Source organism: Piliocolobus tephrosceles, chromosome 7 (genome assembly GCF_002776525.5).
Source record: "Piliocolobus tephrosceles isolate RC106 chromosome 7, ASM277652v3, whole genome shotgun sequence".
Classification (NCBI taxonomy): domain Eukaryota; kingdom Metazoa; phylum Chordata; class Mammalia; order Primates; family Cercopithecidae; genus Piliocolobus; species Piliocolobus tephrosceles.
In genome coordinates, this window is record NC_045440.1 from 41,453,005 (window position 1) to 41,475,025 (window position 22,021).

At 46.4% G+C, this 22,021-nt stretch overlaps 2 protein-coding genes across 6 annotated transcripts in view; both read left to right on the forward strand.

Annotated features, from left to right (window-relative positions):
* Positions 1-17,574, forward strand: part of HOOK3 (hook microtubule tethering protein 3) — a 165,070-nt gene extending 147,496 nt beyond the window's left edge. For all 4 annotated transcript variants that reach the window (XM_026453993.2, XM_026453990.2, XM_026453991.1 and 1 more), the window contains one exon: positions 17,424-17,574. In XM_026453993.2, coding sequence (XP_026309778.1) covers positions 17,424-17,559 — 136 coding nt within the window. In that variant the 3' untranslated portion in view covers positions 17,560-17,574. The remainder of the gene's footprint in view (positions 1-17,423) is intronic.
* A 1,483-nt stretch (positions 17,575-19,057) lies between these two features.
* Positions 19,058-22,021, forward strand: part of FNTA (farnesyltransferase, CAAX box, alpha) — a 31,422-nt gene continuing 28,458 nt past the window's right edge. For both annotated transcript variants that reach the window (XR_003309368.1, XM_026453995.1), the window contains exon 1: positions 19,058-19,890. Coding sequence is in view for 1 of the 2 variants with exons in the window: in XM_026453995.1 (XP_026309780.1) it covers positions 19,691-19,890 (200 nt within the window). In the remaining variant the exon portion in view is untranslated. The remainder of the gene's footprint in view (positions 19,891-22,021) is intronic.

A 22,021-nucleotide genomic window follows, 5' to 3' on the forward strand; every position in this document is an offset into this window, starting at 1 on the left:
CACAATGGACACAATGGAAATGGAAGTGGATCTCTGCCTGGCTTCAAAGCGTCCTTTGGAACCAGCAGAGACAGACTGGAGGCTCATGGAGCCAAAGTGGAGATTACCTTCAGGCGGACGTCTCCGTCATGAAGGGGTCTCCCAAGCCACTTGGTGGCTCCAAATGGACCTCGGACCTGCACAGGATTTCTGGCCAAGGGAGGTAAAGAGGAGACAAGGGCACTTACCCCAGAGAGGCCATGAGAGTGAGGGAAGCGGGTCTCAGGTCCTGGTCCGTCTGCGGTGTGGAAGCAGGAGGAGGTTCCTCAATCCCTAGAGGCCTGAGGAGGGGTCTCCTCCCGGGTCTTGGGCACCAACTGATTTGTTTTTTCTAAGACCAGCCCAGCGGGCGCAAAAGAACCAGCGGGTAGGCAAGTGTAGGAGCAAAACTGCACATTTATTTTGGTAACCTAAGGTGTGCGGGAGAAGTCTGTCGGCCTCCGGCGAAGGAGGGGCTCTCGGACGGACTTCCGTGGGGCTCTCGGACGGACTTCCCACAGTCCCGACATCCCGACAGGACTGGGGCTGTGAGAGGGCCGCCGGGGCTGTGAGAAGGCCACGTGGCTCAATGGCAGAGAGCCGCTTTTCTAGGAGTGGGAGGGCAATAGGCGGGGCACGGGCATGTCAGGGGCGTTCCGCAGGTGCGACCAGGTAAATCTTGGTCTCTTCGGATTGACGTCACCTGGCGCATGCCCAGTTGGTCTGCACCTTCCCGGGCGCCGGCTGCATTTTCGCGCGCGCGGGAAGAGTTTGTGGTGAAGAAGAACCCGGAAGTGCACCATCTTGCCTCCGTTCGTCCAAACAGTCAGGAGATCGAGACCATCCTGGCTAACATGGTGAAACCCCGTCTCTACTAAAAAATACAAAAAACTAGCCGGGCAAGATGGCGGGTGCCTGTAGTCCCAGCTACTTGGGAGGTTGAGGCAGGAGAATGGCATGAACCCGGGAGGCGGAGGTTGCAGTGAGCTGAGATCCAGCCACTGCACTCCAGCCTGGGCGACAGAGCGAGACTCCGTCTCAAAACAAAACAAAACAAAAACAAAAACAAGCATTCCTGTGAACATTTGCTTTCATTTCTCTTGGGTAAACACCTAGGAGTGGAATGGGTGGGTCATATGCTTATTTATTTATTTATTTATTTATGTTTGTATGTATGTATTTATTTTGAGACAGAGTCTCACTCTGTTGCCAGGCTGGAGTGCAGTGGCGTGATCTCGGCTCATTGCAACCTCTGCCTCCCGGGTTCAAGTGATTCTCCTGCCTCAGCCTCCCAAGTAGCTGGGATTACAGGCATGTGCCACCAAGCCCGGCTAATTTTTGTATTTTCAGTAGAGAAGGGGTTTCACCATGTTGGCCAGAATGGTCTTGATCTCCTGACCTCATGATACACCCGCCTCAGCCTCCCAAAATTCTGGGATTACAGGCCTCAGCCACTGTGCCCAGCCTGTGCTTAACTATGTCACCCAGGCTGGAGTGCAGTGGTGAGATCTTGGCTCACTGCAACCTCCCCTGCCCGGGTTCAAGCGATTCTCCTACCTCAGCCTCCTGAATAGCTAGAACAACAGGAGGCCGCCACCACACCTGGCTAAGTTATAATTTTTTAGTAGAGACAGTTTTACTATGTTGGCCAGGCTGGTCTCAAACTCCTGACTTCAAGTAATCCATACACTTGGGCCTCCTGAAGTGCTGGGATTACAGGCATGAGCCACCACATTGGCCATTTTTAACAAACTGCCAAACTATATTATGAACTGGTTGTATATTTTACATTCCCAACAGCAGTGTAGGAGACTTTCAGCTCCTTCACATCCTTGCCCGTACTTGGGTCCATCTGTTTTATTCTAGTCATTCCAGCAGGTATGAACTGGTATTACTGTGGTTTTGATTTGGTCAGTCTGTTTCATTTTGGCCACTCTAATGGCATATAATGATATCTTGTGGTATTAATGTTCATCCCTCTTGATGAACATTTCATGTTCTTACTTGCCATACATATATATTTTGATGAAATTATTGTTCAGATTGTTTCCCATTTTTATTGGGTTTATTTTTCTATTATTGATTTTGAAAGTTCTGTATGTATTCTAGATGAAAGTTCTTTATGGCTGGATGCGGTGGCTCATGCCTATAATCCCAGCACTTTTGGTGGCCAAGGTGGGCAGATCATGAGGTCAGGAGTTAGAGACCAGCCTGCCCAACGTGGTGAAACCCTGTCTCTACTAAAAATACAAAATTAGCTAGGCATGGTGGCACATGCCTGTAATCCTAGCTACTCAGGAGACTGAGGCAGGAGAATTGCTTGAACCCGGGAGGTGGACATTACAGTGAGCTGAGATCACAGCATTGCACTCCAGCTCTGGGCGACAGAGCAACATTCCATCTCGGAAAAAAAAAAAAAAAAGAAACCTTATTAGATAATTGATGTGCAATATATTTTCTCCCAGTCTGTTGCTTGGCTGTCTATTTTCTTAGTAGTGTGTTTTTCAAAGTGCAGAATTTCTTAATTTTCGTCTTGGATCTAAGAAATCTTTTTCTAACCTAAGGTCACAAAGATTTTCTTTTTGTGTGTGTGTGTGTGTGGTTTTTTTTTTTTTTTAGAAGTTTCATAATGTTATATATTACATTTAGGTTTATTATCCATTTCAGCTTAATTTTGGTATATAGTATAAAATATGGATTGAAGTTTCTTTTCTTTCTTTTTATTTTGTGTGTGGGTATATGAACTGTTCCAGCACCATTTGTTGAAAAGTGGAAATTTGTTCCACTGAACCGCATTGTACATGTTTGTTGGAAGTCAGTTGAGTATAATGTGTAAGTCTATTTATTTCTGGATTCCTTTTTGGTTCCATTGATCTATATTTCTATCTTGACACCAGTAACACCCTACCTTGATTGTGGTAGCTTTACAAGAAATGTTGAACTCACATAGTGTGAGTCCTCCAATTTCTTTTCCTTTTCAAACTTGTTTTTGTTATTTGGATTCTTTGCCATGTGAATTTTATAACCAGCTCATCAACTTGTATTTTTAAAAAGTTGAAATTTTGGGCCGGTCGCAGTGTCTCACGCCTGTAATCCCAGCACTTTGGGAGGCCATGGCGGGTGGATCACGAGGTCAAGAGATCGAGACCATCCTGGCCAACATGGTGGAACCCTGTCTCTTCTAAAAACACAAAAATTAGCTGGGCGTGATGGTGGGCACCTGTACTCTCAACTACTCAGGAGGCTGAGGCAGGAGAATCGTTTGAACCCAGGAGGCGGAATTTTCAGTGAGCCAAGATTGTGCCACTGCACTCCAACCTAGGCTACAGAGCAAGACTCAGTCTCAAAACAAAACACCCTCTCAGTACTACCTTAACTAAATCTTGCAAATTTTTACATACTACGTTTTTCTTTTTATTCAGTTCAGAATATTTTCTTTTCTTTTTTCTTTCTTTTTAGACAGAGTTTTGCTCTGTCGCCCAGGCTGGAGTACAGTGGCACAATTTTAGCTCACTGCAGCCTCCGCCTCCCGGGTTCAAACAATTCTCCTGCCTCAGCCTCCCAAGTAGCTTGGTTTACAGGCGCCCACCACCATGTCTGGCTAATTTTTGTATTTTTAGTAGAGACAGGTTTTCACCATGTTGACCAGACTGGTCTCGAACTCTTGGCCTCAGGTGATCTGCCCACCAAGGCCTTCCAAAGTACTGGGATTACAGGGGTGAGCCACTGCACCTGGCCCCATGCTACCCACTTTTAAGTGATCATCTCACAAGAACTCACTGTCTACCTGGAGGACAGTACCAAGGGAGATGGTGCTAAACCATTCATGAGAAATTCACCCCCAAGAGCCAATCACTTCCTTCTAGGCCCCACCTGTGAGACGGGATTACAATTCAGTATGAGATTTGGTCAAGGACACAGATCCAACTCATATCCGTGTGTTAGGCCATTTACATTTAATACAATTGTTTGTATCACCAGTTTAAATCTGCCATCTTGCTATTTGTTTTCTATTTGATCTGTTCATTGTTCCTTTTTTTCTTTTTTTGCCTTCTTTTGGAATAATTGAGTATTTTTTAGTATTCCATTTTATCTCCTTTGTTGATATATTTGTGATAACTCTTTGTTGTGTTGTTTTAGTGGTTGCTTTATGGTTTATAGTTTACATGTTTAACTTACCACAGTTTGCTTTCAAGTGATATTGTACCCCTTCAAGTGTAGTGTAAGAGCCTCCAACAGTATATCTTCATTCTTCCTGCCCATGCTTTATGCTACTATATTTTGAATCTACAACCGTTATTTAAACCCATAATACACTTTTGTTTTGCTTTAAGCAGTCACTAATCTTTTAAAGAAGACTGCATAAAAATAAAAAATATTATATTTTACAATATAGTTACCATTTCTGGTGCCCTTCTTTTGTGTAGATCCAGATTTCTGTTTCATATCATTTTCATTCTGCTTGAAGAATGTCCCTTAACATGTTTCGTACTGAAAGTCTACTGGTGATAAATTCCTTCAGGTTTTCTATAACTTGAAAAGTACTTTGCCACCATTTTTGAAACATATTTTCACTGGGGGTTTTCTTTCACTTGTTTGAAGGGGTTGCTCTGCTTTCCTCCACCTTGCATTTTTTCTATATTTCTTTTTTCTTTCTTTCTTTCTTTTTTTTTTTGAGACGGAGTCTCAACCTGTCGCCCAGGCTGGAGTGCAGTGGTGTGATCTTAGCTCACTGCAACCTCCTCCTGGGTTCAAGTGATTTTCCTGCCTCAGCCTCCCCAGTAGCTGAGATTACAGGCAAGCGCCACCACGCCTGACTAATTTTGTATTTTTGGTAGAGACAGGGTTTTGCCATGTTGGCCAGGCTGGTCTCAAACCCCTGACCTCAGGTGATCCACCTGCCTTGGCCTCCCAAAATGCCGGGATTACAGGCATGAGCCACCGTGCCCGGTCTTCTGTATTTCTTGTCTATTGCTATGAAAGAAATTGCGGCCAGGCGCGGTGGCTCACTCCTGTTTTGACCACTCACATATCCATTAAAGTAAAATGGATAAAGAGGTTGTGGCACATCCATAAAATAGAACGCTACTCAGCAGTGACGGCAAATGAACTGCTATTACATACGACACTGGTGACTCTCGTAGATGCAGTATTGAACAAAAAAGCCAGACACAAAAATGGATACAGCATGGCCTATACATAAAACTTCAAAAACGAGCAAAACATAATTACCCTTGGGGGAGTGCCTGGGAGGGGACACAAGGACAGCTTGGTCGGTGGGAATATTCTGTAATTTGGTGCAGATGGTGTCATGAGAGTGTCTTGTTTGTGATCATTTGTGTAGCTGTTGACTTACAATTTGTATTTTTCTATATATGTGTTATACTGTCATTAAAATATCACATAAGAATGAGGGAAGACTGGCTGGGCATGGTGGCTCACGCCTGTAATCCCAGCACTTTTGGGAGGCCGAAGCAGGTGGATCACCTGAAGTCAGGAGTTCGAGACCAGCCTGGCCAACGTGGTGAAACCCCGTCTCTACTAAAAATACAAAAAATTAGCCAGGCATGGTAACAGACGCCTGTAATCCCAGCTACTCGGGAGGCTGAGGCAGGAAGAAATGCTTGAACCCCAGAGGTGGAGGTTGCAGTGAGCAGAGATCGTGCCATTGCACTGCAGCGTGGGCGACAGAGGAAGATGCGGTCTCAAAAAAAAAAAAAAAAAACCAGAATGAGGGAAGACGTTAAATAGAATACGAGATGAGTTAAGCAAATTACCTTCACTCACACTCCTATACTCCTGCAAGGGTGTCTACAACTTTGGTACCAGGCATGTTCAACACAACTGCCAGAGTGTGCCTTGGTACAGCCTCTTTGAAAAAGGAACTTGGCAATATGTGTCAAAGCCTTAAAAAAATTTCACTAGCCCAAAGAAGTAATCCTACCTGCAGAAAGGTCTTGTATGCATAAAGGGGCATGCCACATTACATAGAGAAAAATAAAATATAATCTCCATGTCCAGCAATAAATAAATAAAATGTGGAATGTTCCTCCAGATGGGATGTTGTATTTACAATAAATAACATGAGGATATGTCAAGTGACAAGTAGCATGCAAAATTGTATATAAAATCTGATCACAATGTAAAAATTTGTGTAGAAAAACCTCTTAGGATGAAATACACAAAAATATTACTGACTTTTGATAAGGAAAAAACAAACAAACAAAAAAAAAACAAAAACAAGCCAGGTAGAATGGCTCACTCCTCTAATTCTAGCACTGTATTTATTTTTTTGAGATGGAGTTTCATTCTTGTTGCCCAGGCTGGAGTGCAGTGGCACCATCTCGGCTCATTGCGACCTCCGCCTCCCGGGTCCAAGCGATTCTTCTGCCGCAGCCTCTCAAGTAGCTGGGATTACAGGTACCCACCTCCACGTCCAGCTAACTTTGTATTTTTTTTTTTTTTTTTTTTTTTGAGATGGAGTCTGGCTCTGTCTCCCAGGCTGGAGTGCAGTGGCGCGATCTCGGCTCACTGCAAGCTCCGCCTCCCGGGTTCACGCCATTCTCTTGCCTCAGCCTCCCGACTAGCTGGGACTACAGGCGCCCGCCACAGCGCCTGGCTAATTTTTTGTATTTTTAGTAGAGACGGGGTTTCACTGTGGTCTCGATCTCTTGACCTTGTGATCCGCCCGCCTCGGCCTCCCAAAGTGCTGGGATTACAGGCGTGAGCCATCGCGCCCGGCAACTTTGTATTTTTAGTATAGGTGGGGTTTCACCATGTTGGTCTGGCTGGTCTGGAACTCCTAACCTCAGGTGATCCACCCACCTCGGCCTCCCAACTGCTGGGATTACAGGCATGAGCCACTGTGCCAGGCCAATCCCAGCACTTTAGGAGGCCAAGGTGGGAGGATGTCTTGAGCCCAGGAGTTTGAGACCAGCCTGGGCAACATAGTGAAAACCCCATCTCTATATAAAATTTAAAAACCAGGTGTGATGGTGCATGCCTATAGTCTCAGCTACTGGGGAGGCTGAGGCAGGAGGATCACTTGAACCCAAGAGGCAGAGGCAGCAGTGAGCTGAGATGGCACCAGTGCACTCCAGCCTGAGCAACAGAGGGAGACCCTGCCAAAAAAAAAAAGCTGGGCGAAGGGAAGATCTGCTTCCAAGTTCACTCACATCATTGTTGGCACACTTCAGGTCCTTACAACTACTGGCCAGATATGACAGTTTCCTGCCACATTGGCCTCTGCATAGTGCAGTTCACAACATGGCTATTTGCTTCCCTCAAAATGAGGGCTCCTAGAGACGTAAGGGCAGGAGCAGTGGGGCAAACATGGTGGAAGTCACACTCTTGTAATCTCAGGGTGGCGTGCTATCACTGTCGCCATTTTTTTATTTTTCTTTTTTGAGACAGAGTCTCACTCTGTCACCCAGACCGGAGTTCAGGGCATGATCATAACTCCTTGCAGCCTCAAACTCCTGGGGTCAAGTGATCCTCCCACATCAGCCTCCCAAGTAGTAGGGACTACAGGTCTGGCCACTTTTGCCATATTCTATTCATTAGAAGCTGGTCATGAAGTCAACCCACACTCGAGTGGAGGGACTTTACACGAGTATGAATTCCAAGAGGTGGGCTCCTTAGGGACCATGTGAGACTGCCCACTGCAGCTGCCAGTGAGAATCTGCTGTCATCTGTAGGTTTGTTTGTTTGTTTTGTTTTTTTGTGATGGAGTCTTACTATGTTGCTCAGGCTGGGGTGCAATGGCGCGATCTCAGCTCACTGCAACCTCCACCTTCCGGGTTCAAGCGATTCTTCTGCCTCAGTCTCCCCAGTAGCTGGAATTACAGGCGCCCACCAATATGCCTGGCTAATTTTTTTTTCTTTCCAAGATGGAGTTTCGCTCTTGTTGCCCAAGCTGGAGTGCAATGCGCGATCTTGGCTCACCGCATCCTCCACCTCCTGGGTTCAAGCGATTCTCCTGCCTCAGCCTGCGGAGTAGCTAGGATTACAGGATGCGCCACCACACCGGCCTTTTTTTTTTTTTTTTTTTTTTGTATTTTTAGTAGAGACGGAGTTTCTCCATGTTGGTCAGGCTGGTCTCGAAAGCCTGACCTCAGGTGATCCACCCGCCTCAGCCTCCCAAAGTGCTGTGATTACAGGCATGACCACTGCGCTCAGCCTAATTTTTGTGTTTTTGGTGGAGACGGAATTTCACTATAATGGTCAGGCTGGTCTCAAACTCCTGACATCGGGTGATCCACCTGCCTCGGCCTCCCAAAGTGCTGGGATTACAGGCATGAGCCACCGCCCAGCCAGGTTTGTTCTTCTATACCTAATGTGTCTTCTTTTTTGGTGGATTTTAAGATTTTCTCTTTATCACTGCTTTTGAGCAATTTGATTTTGATTTGTCATGTATTTTTTGAACATTTCTTGTGCTTGGGCTTCTTTGGGCTTTCTTTGTAGATTTATAATTTTTCTCCAATTTGGAAAAACTGTAGCCATTATGTCTCCAAATATTATTTTCTATCCTTCTACTCCTCTCTGAGAACTCTAGTTACACAGATATTACTGAGCTAAGGGTGTCTGACAGCTCACGGATGCTCTGTGGATCTCTTTCCAATCTTTTCTCTCAGTTTCATTTTGGATAATTTCTATTAGTATCTTCAGATTCATGAATCTTTTTGTCTAGAAAGTCTAATATGCTGCTAATGCCATCCAGTGTATTTTTGAATCTCTAGAGGTTAAATTTATTTTTGTATTGACATCTTCCATCTCTCTGCTTAACATGTGGAATATTTCTGCTAGCTTCTTGATCATAAGAACACAGTTACAACTGTCTTAGTGCCCATGTCTGTTGATTGTAATGTTTGTGTCAGTTCAGGGTTGGTTTTGATAGACAGAATTTTTTCCTCCTCATAATGAGTCAAATTTTCCTATTTCTTTGTGTGCCCGGAAACTTTAAATTGGATGCCAGACATTGTGAACTTTATTTTACTGAGTGATGAATATCTTTCTATTTCTAAAATAATTCTTGAACTTTTTAACAGGGTACAGTTAAGTTAATTGGAAGCAGATTGATCCCTTTGGGTCTTGCCCAACCATGTCTACATTTGGGATAATTTCACCCCACAACTAAGGGAAGACCCTGTTGAGTACTCTACCTGATACCCTGTGAATTTTAAGATTTCTCACTGTAGGTGGTAAAAACTAAAAATGAGCAGTATTTTTGTTGTTGTTGTTGTTGTTGTTATTTTAAAGACAAGAGTCTTGCTCTGCCACCCAGGCTGGAGTGCTGTGGCATGATCATAGCTCACTGCAGCCTCAAACTCCTGGGCCCAAGCAATCCATCTGAACAGGCAGTATCCGTGACCGTGTGTGAGCTTCAGGAATTCCCTCATCTAATCCTTTGTGTGATCCTTTCTCCATTCTTGGTTATTCTTCCAATACATACACTGATCGTTATGCAACTGAATACTTGAAGGTGACCCTCAGCAGGTCTTCAGAATTTTCTCTCTGTAACTGTCTCGTTCAGGTATCCTGCCCTGTAAAAAGCAGCCACACTGGCTTCCTCAATTGTCCAGCGCTGCCTCTTCAATTCTGGAGGGGCCATTGTGCTCTGCCTCTCTACATCATTGCCTGCACATTTTTTTTTTTTTAGACAGAGTCTCACTCTGTTGCCCAGGCTGGAGTGCAGTGGTGCAATCTCAGCTTACTGCAACCTCTGCCTCCTGGGTTCAAGTGATTCTCCTGCCTCAGCCTCCCGAGTAGCTGGAACTACAGGCACGCACCCCCATATCTGGCTGATTTTGTATTTTTTTAGTAGAGACAGGATTTCATCATGTTGGCCAGGCTGGTCTCAAACTCCTGGCCTCAAGTGATCTGCCCGTCTTGGCCTCCCAAAGTGCTAGGATTACAGGTGTGAGCCCCTGTGCCCAGCCATGGCCTGCACGTTTTTAATTACTTATTTTTTTTTTAGCAGCAGGGTCTCGCTCTGTCACCCAGGCTGGAGTACAGTGGTGCGATCATAGCTCCTTACAACCTCGAACTCCTGGGTCCAAGCAATCCTCCCACCTAAGCCTCCCAAGAAGTTGGGACTACAGGTGCACATCACCAAGTCCAACTAATTTTTTTTTTTTTTGAGACAGGGTCTTGCTATGTTGCCCAGGCTGGTCTCAAACTCCTGATCTCAGGCAATTCAGGAGATTAGAGAGATCTAATCTCCTAAAATGCTGAAATTAGAGGTATAAGGGCTACACCCAGCCCCTAGGAAGTTATCATAAGCTATAAGCTAAGGCAATTTTAGGATTCTTTTTTTTTTTTTTTTGAGACAAAGTCTTGCACTGTTGCCCAGGCTGGATGGAGTGCAGTGGCATAATCTTGGCTCACTACAACCTCTGCCTCCCAGGTTCAAGCAATTTTCTTGCCTCAGCCTCCTGAGTAGCTGGGACTACAGGTGCACACCACCACACCCGGCTAATTTTTGTATTTTTAGTACAGACGGGGTTTCACCATGTTGGCCAGGATGATCTTGGTCTTCTGACCTCGTGATCCACCCGCCTCAGCCTCCCAAAGTGCTGGGATTATAGGTGTGAGCCACCGCGCCCGGCCAGGTTTCACATTGCTCAGAGTTTATGGTTCTTATTTTCCTGTTGTCCTGATGAGAACTGTTGTCTCATTTTTTTGGTCCTGTTGTCTTAGTTGTTTTAGGTGGGAGATCCCTGTTACTCCATCTTGGTAGTAGCCGAAAACATTTTTTTTTTCTTTTTTTTTTTTTTTTGAGATGGAGTCTTGCTCTGCTGCCCAGGCTGGAGTGCAGTGGTGCCATCTCTGCTCACTGCAACCTCCACCACCCAGGTTCAAGCGATTCTCCTGCCTCAGCTTCCTGAGTCGCTGGGATTACAGGTGCATGCCAGCTAATTTTTGTATTTTTAGTAGAGACGGGGTTTCACCATGTTAGTCAGGTTGGTCTCGAACTCCTGACTTCAGGTGATCTGCCTGCCTCAGCCCCCCAAAATGCTAAGATTACAGGCATGAGCCACAGAAATCTTTATTGTCAATTTTGTAGGCAGAATAATGATAGTTATATTTTTTTATACTATAATGATGTTATATGATGTCTTGAATTTGCTTCAAAATATTTCTGTAGGGTGAGAGATTAAGAGGAGGGTATTGGGGCCAAGCGCGGTGGCTCACGCCTGTAATCCCAGCACTTTGGGAGGCCGAGACAGGTGGATCACTTGAGGTTAGCCATTTGAGAAACGGCCAATATAGTGAAACCCTGTCTCTACTAAAAATACAAAAATTAGCCGGGTCTGGTGGCTCACGCCTGTAATCCCAGCTACTTGGGAGGCTGAGGCAGGAGAAGCACTTGAACCCAGGAGGCAGAGATTGCAGTGAGCCAAGATCACATCACTGCACTCCAACCTGGACGACAGAGCAAGAGTCTGTCTCAAAAAAAAAAAGAGAAAAGTATTGAAATCAATATCCTTGAGTTGATGATTGTTTTGGCACTTGGCTGAGAGGATATGAGGGTTTATTGAATTATTTCCCCTATATCTGTCTGCATTGAAATTTTCTGGCCGGGCGCGGTGGCTCAAGTCTGTAATCCCAGCACTTTGGGAGGCCGAGACGGGCGGATCACGAGGTCAGGAGATCGAGACCATCCCGGCTAACACGGTGAAACGCTGTCTCTACTAAAAAATACAAAAAACTAGCCGGGCGAGGTAGCGGGCGCCTGTAGTCCCAGTTACTCGGGAGGCTGAGGCAGGAGAATGGTGGGAACCCGGGAGGCAGAGCTTGCAGTGAGCCGAGATAGCGCCACCGCACTCCAGCCTGGTGGACAGAGCGAGACTCCGTCTCAAAAGAAAAAAAAAAAAAGAAATTTTCTATGATAAAAAGTAAATATGAAGGGCTTATACTTGCTGATTTCAAAATTTATGTCAGGGCAGGCACAATGGCGTGAGCCTGTAATCCCAGCACTTTGGGAGGCCAAGTCAGGAGGACTGCTTGAGCCCAGCCTGGGCAACATAGCAAGATTCTGTCTTTACAAAAATTGAAAACAGTCTGGGCAAAATAGTAAGATTCCATCTTTACAAAAATTGAAAGAAAAAAAAAATTCAGCCAGGCATGATGGCACACACCTGTAGTTCCACCTGCTTGGGAGGCTGAAGTGGGAAGATTGCTTGAGCCCAGGAGTTCAAGGCTGCAGTGAGCTATGATTGTACCACTACACTCCAGCCTGGGTGGCAGTAAGACCCTGTGATGTGCTTCACCTCCATATCTGACCTCACCTCCTCCCACCCTCCCATCTGGTCACTCCATTCCAGCCACACTGGCTGCCTAGATCCACAGATGCACCAGGCTCTCCCTGGCTCAGTGTCTTTGGACTTCTGCCAGGAATGGTCTAGAAGATATCCACATGGGCTTGCTCCTTCATCTCCCTCAAATCTTTATTTGACTGTCACCTCCTCAATGAGGACTTCCCCGAGTTTTTGTTGTTGTTGTTGTTGTTATAAGTTTTGTTTTCACTGCTATATCACCACTGTTGAGAATAGTAGTCCACAATGCTCACAAAATGAATGTTTATTAGATACATTTATTGCTATGAAGAGATTCATGAATGAAACATTCCAAGTGAGAAATTCAAAACAATGTTAAACATTCAACAATAGATTATTTTTTATTGTTAACATTATTATTATTATTATTCTATATGGAGTCTCACCCTGTTGCCCAGGCTGGAGTGCAATGGTACAATCTCAGCTCACTGCAACCTCTGCCTCCAGGGTTCAAACCATTCTCCTGCCTCAGCCTCCCAAGTAGCTGGGATTACAGGTGCCTGCCACCATGCCCTGCTAATTTTTGTATTTTTAGTAAAGATTGGTTTTCACCATCTTGACCAGGCTGGTCCCAAACTCCCAACCTCGTGATCCACCTACCTCGGCCTCCCAAAGTGCTGGAATTATAGGTGTGAGCCATTGCGCTTGGCCAACATTATTATTTTTTAGATCCAGGGTCTCCCTTTGTTGCCCAGGCTGGAGTGCAGTGGCACAATCATGGCTTACTGCAGCATCAACTTCCTGGGCTCAAGTGAGCCTCCTGCCTCAACCTCCTGAGTAGCTGGGACCACAGGCACATGCCACCACGCCCAGCTAATTTTTTTTGTAGCAATGGGGTTGCCCAGGCTGGTCTCAAACTCCTGGGCTCAAGTAATCCTCCCTCCTTGGCCTCCCAAAGTGCTGGGATTACAGTTGTGAGCCTGTAACTGCTATATAACTATTAACTACTATATAAAGCACAATATCTAAAAGAAATATCATGCAGTCATTAAAAACTATCTGTTTCTGTGGAGGAGACCAAGCTACACTTCGTGTTTGGCCAATATATTTCAACATTTGTCTCCAGAGTGTTTAGACAGAAAGAAGCAAGCTGCCTTCATAAAGCTAAAGCTGCATTTCTTCCCTTACAGAATTTCAAATAGCCTTTATGAGAAGTGAGTTATAGATTTTTGTTTTAGTAACAGATAATTGTTTTTAGTGAAGTACAGCTTTTATGCAATTTTCTAGAAAAGTGATCACTTTCAAATCAACCTAGCATAAAACCTTTACCTGCAGTACATTCAACTTACATGAAACTTGGGAACACAGAATTCCATGTTTTTCCCTGTGTTACTGATCTAGTAACACCGGTGTCACTGTGATCCAAGGCAGAAAATCAAACATTGCAAGCACCCTACGATCCCTACACTTGTCCCTTCTCAACCATAACCTCCTCTCCTCCCCTAGAGGTACTTACTAGTCTGAGTTCTATGGTAATGATTTTCTTTATTTGTTTAGTTTTATCATTAAATAAAAACAATAGGCTGTAATTTTGCCTGTTACTAAACTCTATGTACATAGAATTATATATTGTGGTTTCTTTTGCTCAGCACTTTGTTTATACAACTGTGGTATTGTGATATAATAAGTACGTACCTTGGTCTTTATCTCCAGCTCCTGGCCAGAGAGCCCATAATTCTTTTAATTCCTAAGTGATAAAGGTGAAGGGTGAAAGGAATGTCTTTTTTTTCTTTTTTCCGAGATGGAGTCTCCCTCTGTTCCCAGGCTCGAGTGCAGTGATGCCATCTTGGCTCACTGCAACCTCCGCCTCCCAGGTTCATGTGATTCTCCTGTCTCAGCCTCCCAAGTAGCTGGGATTACAGGCATGTGCCATCACACTCAGCTACTTTTTGTATTTTTAGTAGACATGGGGTTTCACCATGTTGGCCAGGCTGGTCTTGAACTCCTGACTACAGATGATCCACCTGTCTTGGCCTACCAAAGTGCTAGGATAACAGGTGTGAGCCACCACACCTAGCCATGTCTTTTGTTATTCATGACAAATCCTTTCAACCAAATCGGAGTTTATGCTTAATAAGCTGACTCTTGGAGGGTGGGGGCTGGTTACCATGTGCTATGGTTTGAATATCTGACCCTCCAAATCTTATGTTGAAATGTAATTCCCAGTGTTGGAGGTGGGGCCTATGGGAGGTGTTTGGGTGATGGGGGTGGATTTCTTATGAATGGCTTGGTGCCATTCTCTCAGTAATGAGTGACTTCTCACTCTATTGATTCCCACAAGAGCTGATTGTTAGGAAGGGATGGGCCCCTCCCGGCCTCCTGCTTCCTCTCTCGCAGTGTGATCTCTGTGCAATGGCTCCCCTTCAGCTTCTGCCATTACTGGAAGCAGCCTGAGGCCCTCACCAGAAGCAGATGCTGGTGCAATCCTTCTTGCACAGCCTGCAGAACCGTAAGCCAAGTCAACCTCTTTTCCTTATAAATGACCTAGCCTCAGCTTTTCCTTTATCACAGCATTAAATGGACACCAGGGAAGCCAAGCATGTGATTAGAGGATTGGCACTTTCAGCCGCCCCCACCTCTGGGAATGGGAGAAGGGCTAGAGGTTGAGTCAATCACTGGTGACCAGTGATTTAATCAACTGGGCCTATGTAATGAAGCATCTATAAAAGCCCTAACTAAAGTGGCTCAGAGAGTTTCAGGGTTGCTGAAAAAGGATGCATCCACATGCAAGAGGGTAGCAGACCCCAAACTCCATGGGAAGATCAGCTCCCATGCTCAGAACCCTTCCAGACCTCACCCTATGTACCTCCTCACCTGGATCATTTGTAATATCCTTTATAATAAACCAGTAAACATAAGTAATGTGTTCCCTGCATTCTATGAGCCATTATAGCAAATTGTCAAACATGTGTGGTTGTGGGAACCCCTGATTTATAGCCAGTTTGTCAGAAGCTCAGGTGATAACCTGGGACTTGTGACTGGCATCTGAAGTAGGGGAGCAGTCTTGTGGGACCGAGCCCTTAACCTGTGGGGTCTCCACTAGCTCAGGGTACTTAGTGTCATAATTGAATTGTAGTTTACTCATCTGTTGTCACTAGGGTTGGAGGATTGCTTAATGTGAAGGAAAACCTCATACATTTGGTGTCAAAAGTGTGAGTAGAGGAAACAACTGTTTTTCTTTTTCCTTTTTTTTTTTTTTTAAGATGGAGTCTCGCTCTGTTGCCCAGGTTGGAGTGCAGTGACATGATCTCGGCTCACTGCAACCTCCTCCGTCTCCTGGGTTCAAGCAGTTCTCCTACCTCAGCCTCCCAAGAAGCTGGGATTACAGGCGCCTGCCACCATGCCCAGCTCATTTTTGCATTTTTAGTAGAGACGGGGTTTCACCATGTTGGCCAGGCTGGTCTCAAACTCCTGACCTCAGGTGATCTGCCTGCCTCGGCCTCCCAAAGTGCTAGGATTACAGGTGTGGGCCACTGCACCTGGCCATGTCTTTCTTTTTTTATATTTTTTTGAGACAGGCTCTAACTCTGTTGCCCAGGCTGGAGTGCAGTGGTATGATCATGGCTCATTGTAGCCTTGACTTCTTGAGCTCAAATGATCCTCCAACCTCAGCTTCCCGAGTACCTGGGATTACAGGTACACGTCACCACGTCCAACTAATTTTTGTATTTTTTTAGAGTTGGGATCTGGCTATGTTGCCCAGGCTGGTCTCAAACTCCTGGCCTCATGTGATCCTCCTGCCTTGTCCTCCTAAAGTGCTGTGATTACAAATGTGAGCCACTGTGCCCAGCCATGATTTTCTTTTAACCACACTTATTAGTGTATGAGCTTTAGTTCATATGTTTCATTTTTGCATAGTATTCTATTATATGACTATACCACATTGTACTCTTGATGAACATGTTGTTGGTTCCTGGTCTGTGGCTGTTACAATGTGTTGCCAGTACTGTTGTTCATGTGTTCTGATGCATGTGAGTACACTATTTATACATATATATCTGGCCAGGCGCGGTGGCTCACGCCTGTAATCCCAGCACTTTGGGAGGCCGAGGCAGCCAGATCACGAGGTCAGGAGTTCGAGACCAGTCTAGTGGCCAACATAGTGAAACCCCATCTCCACTAAAAATACAAAAAATTAACCGGGTGAGGTGGTGTGCACCCGAATCCCAGCTACTTGGGAGGCTGAGGGCTGAGGCAGGAGATCTGCGTGAACCTGGGAGGCAGAGGTTGCAGTGAGCCGAGACCATGCCATTGCACTCCAGCCCAGGGAACAGTGAGAGACTCTGTCTCAAAAAAAAAAAAAAATCAATCAATCAATCTATCTATCTATCTACCTACCTACCTACCTATGCATATATCTGAGCATTACTGGGTGTCTTAGTTGTTTTGTGTTACCATAATAGAATACCTGAAGCTGGTAATTTATACAGAAAAGAGGTTTATTTGACTCATGATTCTGGAAGCTGAAAGGTTCAAGACTGGGTAGCTTTATCTAGTGAGGGCCTCAGGCTGCTTCAACTCATGGGGGAAAGTGGAAGGCGAGTACTGTGTGCAAGGAGATCACATAGCAAGAGGGGAAGCAAGAGAGAGAAACCAAGGAAGACAGCTAATCTATTCTGGAAGAGCAAGAACCCACTTATCCTTGAGGGAGGGCATTCATCTATTCATGAGGAATCTGATCCCATGACCCAAACAGCTCCCACTAGGCCCTGCCTCTCAACCCTGAATGAGTTTTGGTAGGGACAGAACACATCCAAACTATCACCCAAGCACTGGGTGATAACAATGTGTATCTTCAGCTTTCCTACATAATGCCAACCTATTTTCCAAAGCCACTTGGAATTGTTAAGCTTTTCCATTTTTGCCGATGTAGTGGATGTGTATGGTATATAAAGATATTTCTAATTTGCATTTTCTTGATTACTAATGAAATTGATCATCTCTTCATGCATGTATTTGCCATTTTGGGTTTTCTGTTTTGTGCAGAATCTTAAGCTTTTATGTTTTGCCTTTCACATTGAAGTCTATGTAGTATAACGTAGGGATGTAATTTCTTTTCCTCTGTAGGTGCCCAATTGACCCAGCACCATTATTCAGAACACCATCCTTTTCTCAATCTTCTTCTGCAATGAAGCCTTTGTCTAGTCTCAAGCATCCACATATGCATGGATCTGTGAGTTCTCTACTGTGTCCCATTATTTGATTTAATTATTTCTGCACCAACACCATACCCTCTTTGAACAAAAAGAGGTGATTTAATGCTAATATATGGAGTGGAGAAACTCAACAAGGCCTGTCTGTTCAGGTTTTCCTTGGCCTCAATGTTCCTCCCTGCAACCCCCAGTGGGAAAGGAGCCCTCTGGAACTAAGGTTTAGTTTCTTTCTTTTTTTTTTTTTTTGAGACGGAGTCTCGCTCTGTCGCCCGGGCTGGAGTGCAGTGGCCGGATCTCAGCTCACTGCAAGCTCCGCCTCCCGGGTTTACGCCATTCTCCTGCCTCAGCCTCCCGAGTAGCTGGGACTACAGGCGCCCGCCACCTCGCCCCGCTAGTTTTTTGTATTTTTTTTTTTGGTAGAGACGGGGTTTCACCGTGTTAGCCAGGCTGGTCTCGATCTCCTGACCTCGTGATCCGCCCGTCTCGGCCTCCCAAAGTGCTGGGATTATAGACTTGAGCCACCGCGCCCGGCCGGGTTTAGTTTCTTAACAGCCAGCTGTCACATAGAAAGGCAGGGCTGGAGGAAGGTTAGAGTAGTATTTGCAGGTGCCATGGCTGGCTTTGGGGGAAAAGGGTTCTGGTTTTTATGACCCGCGAGGGGGAAGAGGGATTCTAGTTGCTGTGGCTTGCCTCAGGAGAGGATGAGCGGCCACAGAGAGAAGGGCAGGAGAAGGTCAGTGAGAGACTGTGCTTCTGAAGCTGATGCTTAGACCTTCATTTGGAATATTCTTTTCTGAGCCCCAACAATATACATTCATATGACCCATTGTTAATGAAAAGAGTCAAACTGTGGAAAATATTTGAAGAGATTTATTCCGAGCCAAATACGAGTGATTAATGGCCTGTGACACAGCCCTTAAGAGATCCTGAGAACACGTGCCCAGGGTGGTTGGGGCACAGTGGGGTTTTATATATTTTCGGGAGGCAGGAGATACCAATCAATACATGTAACATACACATTGGTTCGTCTGGAAGGACAAGACAACTCAAAGTGCAGGGAGAGGGGTGCTTCCAGGTCCTAGGTAGATTTAAATATGTTCTGATTAGCAGTTGGTTAAGTTGTTATCAATAGAATGTCCAGGTTGTGATAAGGGGTTGTGGAGACCAAAGTTTTATTATGCAGACGAAGCCTCCAAGTAACACAGAAGCCTCCAAATAACAGGCTTCAGAGAGAATAGAGTGTAAATGTTTCTTATCAGACTTAAGGTTGGTCTTGATGTTAATGGCCCACCCCCACCCCCTTCCATCATGGCCTGAACAAGTTTTTCAAGTTAACCTTGGAATGCCCTTGGCAGAGAAGAAGGGTCTATTCAGATGGTTTGGTTTTGGGTTCAGAATTTTATTTTTTGGTTTACACCATTATATCCGAACATATATAAATACAAACAAAAACTTCACCAAAAATTACTTTCTTTTTCTAATGGTGTGTGTGTTTTGAAACAGGGTCTCTGTCCCTCAGGCTGGAGTGCAGTGGTGATCTCTGCTCACTGCAGCCTTGAACCCCCAGCTCAAGTGATCCTCCCACTTCAGCCTTCCGAGTAGCTGGAACCACAGGCACCCACATGACGCCCAGTTAATTTTTGTATTTTTGATAGAGATGGGGTCACATTAGATTGCCCAGGCTGGTCTCGACCTCTCTGGCTCACACGATCCTCCCGCCGCGACCTCCGAGCGGCTGGGATCAGGCGTGAATCACGGCGCCCGGGCTTTATATTTCGTTTTGAAAATGCTGAGATGGACGCAAAGGGCTGAGTGCTCAGTGTCCGCCAGCCACCCTCAGTTGCGGCTTCCGTCCAAAGAAGGAATCGCACTCCCTGCTGGGGCCACTAACAGCACTAACACGATCCGAGTGGCATCTGCAAAGCTCGGGAACGGCGGCGACAGATGGGAAGACGCGAGGGAGCCTGGGGGCCCTCAGGAGAGCCGCGCACCCTCGCGGCCGACTCAGCCAGCACCCACACTCTCCTACCCAGACCCCGGCCGCCTGCCAGGACTCTCTGGCCCGCACCTCTATGGTAGGAAACCCAGAAAACAGGAAGTGGCCTCGAGGGGGGCAAGGGAGGGGCGGGGCCTCCGAGGGGCGGGGCCTCCGCCACCACCTCCGCTGCGGACCCAGGCTAGATGGCGGCCACCGAGGGGGTTGGGGAGGCTGCGCAAGGCGGCGAGCCCGGGCGGCCGGAGCAGCCCCCGCCCCAGCCGCACCCACCGCCGCCCCAGCAGCAGCACGAAGAAGAGATGGCGGCCGAGGCCGGGGAAGCCGTGGCGTCCCCCATGGACGACGGGTTTCTGAGCCTGGACTCGCCCTCCTACGTCCTGTACAGGTAACGCCCCCGCGGCGGCCGCGGCGCGGGACGCTCCCTGGAGGCCCAGCAGCCCCAAGACCCGCGGCGCGCTTTTCCGGCCCCAGCGCGCCCAGCCGAAGTTCCCGCGCGCGGCGTGGGCGGGTGCGGGGCGCTGGGCCCGGGCTGCTGCCGGGAGGTCGCCGCTTGCCAGGGCGGCGCCGGCGCGAGACCGCGGGGACGCGGAGCAGAGAGGTCTCGGCTTCCCTCTTGCTTTAAGCCACGCGGAAACTGCTGCACCCTGGACCGCACTCGTTTAGCTGTTGAGGTGTCGCGATTCGTAAATACAAGAAATTTCCCGCTCTCTTTCACGGCCCCAGAACGCTGTGCCGCTAACAACCAGTGAATACCCAAGGGCCAGGGTGCAGTTCTGGTAGCCGGGCAGGAAACCAGGGCCAGATTTGCTCACCCTAAAAACGAGATCTGAGGCTCGTTCCCTTGGCTGGCTCTGCTTGGAGCTCTGAGACATTTTCATCCAATCCGTATTTTAGCGCCTCGTATCAGCCAGGCTAAAGGCTGAAAAGAGATTTGCTACTGAACCTCTCTTAAGCCTCCCTGCATCGCCTCGTAGGTAATACAAGTGATGGGTACTGGGGACTGCGGTAACTTTCTTGCCTCTATCACCCCGTCTTTGCTGATGCCCAGTTCCATCAGTTTTTTGCTTTCAGATGGTAATGCTGATTCCCTAATTCCCTGTGAACCTGCAGAGATGATCGCCTTAGGTCTTACTTCTGTAGTTCTAGGTAAACCCATTCGATGGCTTGTTTACCTTGGTTTTATGAACGAGTCGTAGAAGCCACTACCCAGATTTTTTTTTTTACTGGAGATAATGTTTTATTGATTTAAATTGGTAGCCCCATAACCCTCAAGTCGGCTCTCTGGATTGTGAAATACTCAGGTTCTCACATGACTGTGTGTGATTCCCTAGTGACTAAATGACAGCATTACTTTTCCCAGGCCATTCCCCCAGGCTTTAGGTGTCACGTCTTCGGTCATGATTTCTCTTGTAGTTCTCTTTGTATAATGGACGCAGTTTCTAGCACTGGATGCCACAGAATATCTCCTGTCAATAGCTGGTCATTATAGAGAAATAAAAAGTGAAAGGTGTCTCACGCCTGTAATCCCAGCACTTTGGGAGGCCAAGGTGGGTGGATCACCTGAGGTCAGGAGTTCCAGACTAGCCTGGCAAACATGGTGAAACCCTGTCTCTACTAAAAGTACAAAAATTAGCCGGGTGTGGTGGCGGGCACCTGTAATTCCAGCTACTTGGGAGGCTGAGGCAGGAGAATCACTTGAACCCAGGAGGCAGAGGTTTCAGTGAGCCGAGATTGCGCCATTGCACCCCAGCCTGGACAAGAGCTCTGTCTCAAAAAAAAAAAAAAAAAAAAAAGGAAAAGAATGTAAGTGAAAGTGTTTAAGAGAAATTTGGTCACACTGGGTAGTTAACAGAAATTTCTGTAAGCACTCACTGTTGTCACTATACAGTTATTTTAGCATTGCTTATTAAGTAGTCATTGAGTGCCGCCAGGGTGCTGTGGATGTTTTAAGCGCTTAACGTCTGCCTCATTTAATCCTCCAAATACTCTTCTAAGGTTGGTAGGTAATAATATTGCCCTGATTTTATAAATGATAAAACTGAGGCCCAAATAAGTAACTTTCTGAAGGTCACACAGCTAGTAAGTGCTAGAGCCAGTGTTACAACTTAGGCAGTTGTCAGATTCCAGAGCCTGCTTTCTTAATTAGTGATCACCTGCGCCACCTCTTAAGTAAATTAATTGTGCTTATTTTTATCTTAAAATGTCAATTCCGGCCGGGCACGGTGGCTCAAGCCTGTAATCCCAGCACTTTGGGAGGCCGAGATGGGCGGATCACGAGGTCAGGAGTTCGAGACCATCCTGGCTAACACGGTGAAACCCCGTCTCTACTAAAAAATACAAAAAGCTAGCCGGGCGAGGTGGCTGGCGCCTGTAGTCCCCGCTACTCGGGAGGCTGAGGCAGGAGAATGGCGTAAACCCGGGAGGTGGAGCTTGCAGTGAGCTGAGATCCGGCCACTGCACTCCAGCCCAGGCGACAGAGCGAGACTCCATCTCAAAAAAAAAAAAAAAAAAAAAAA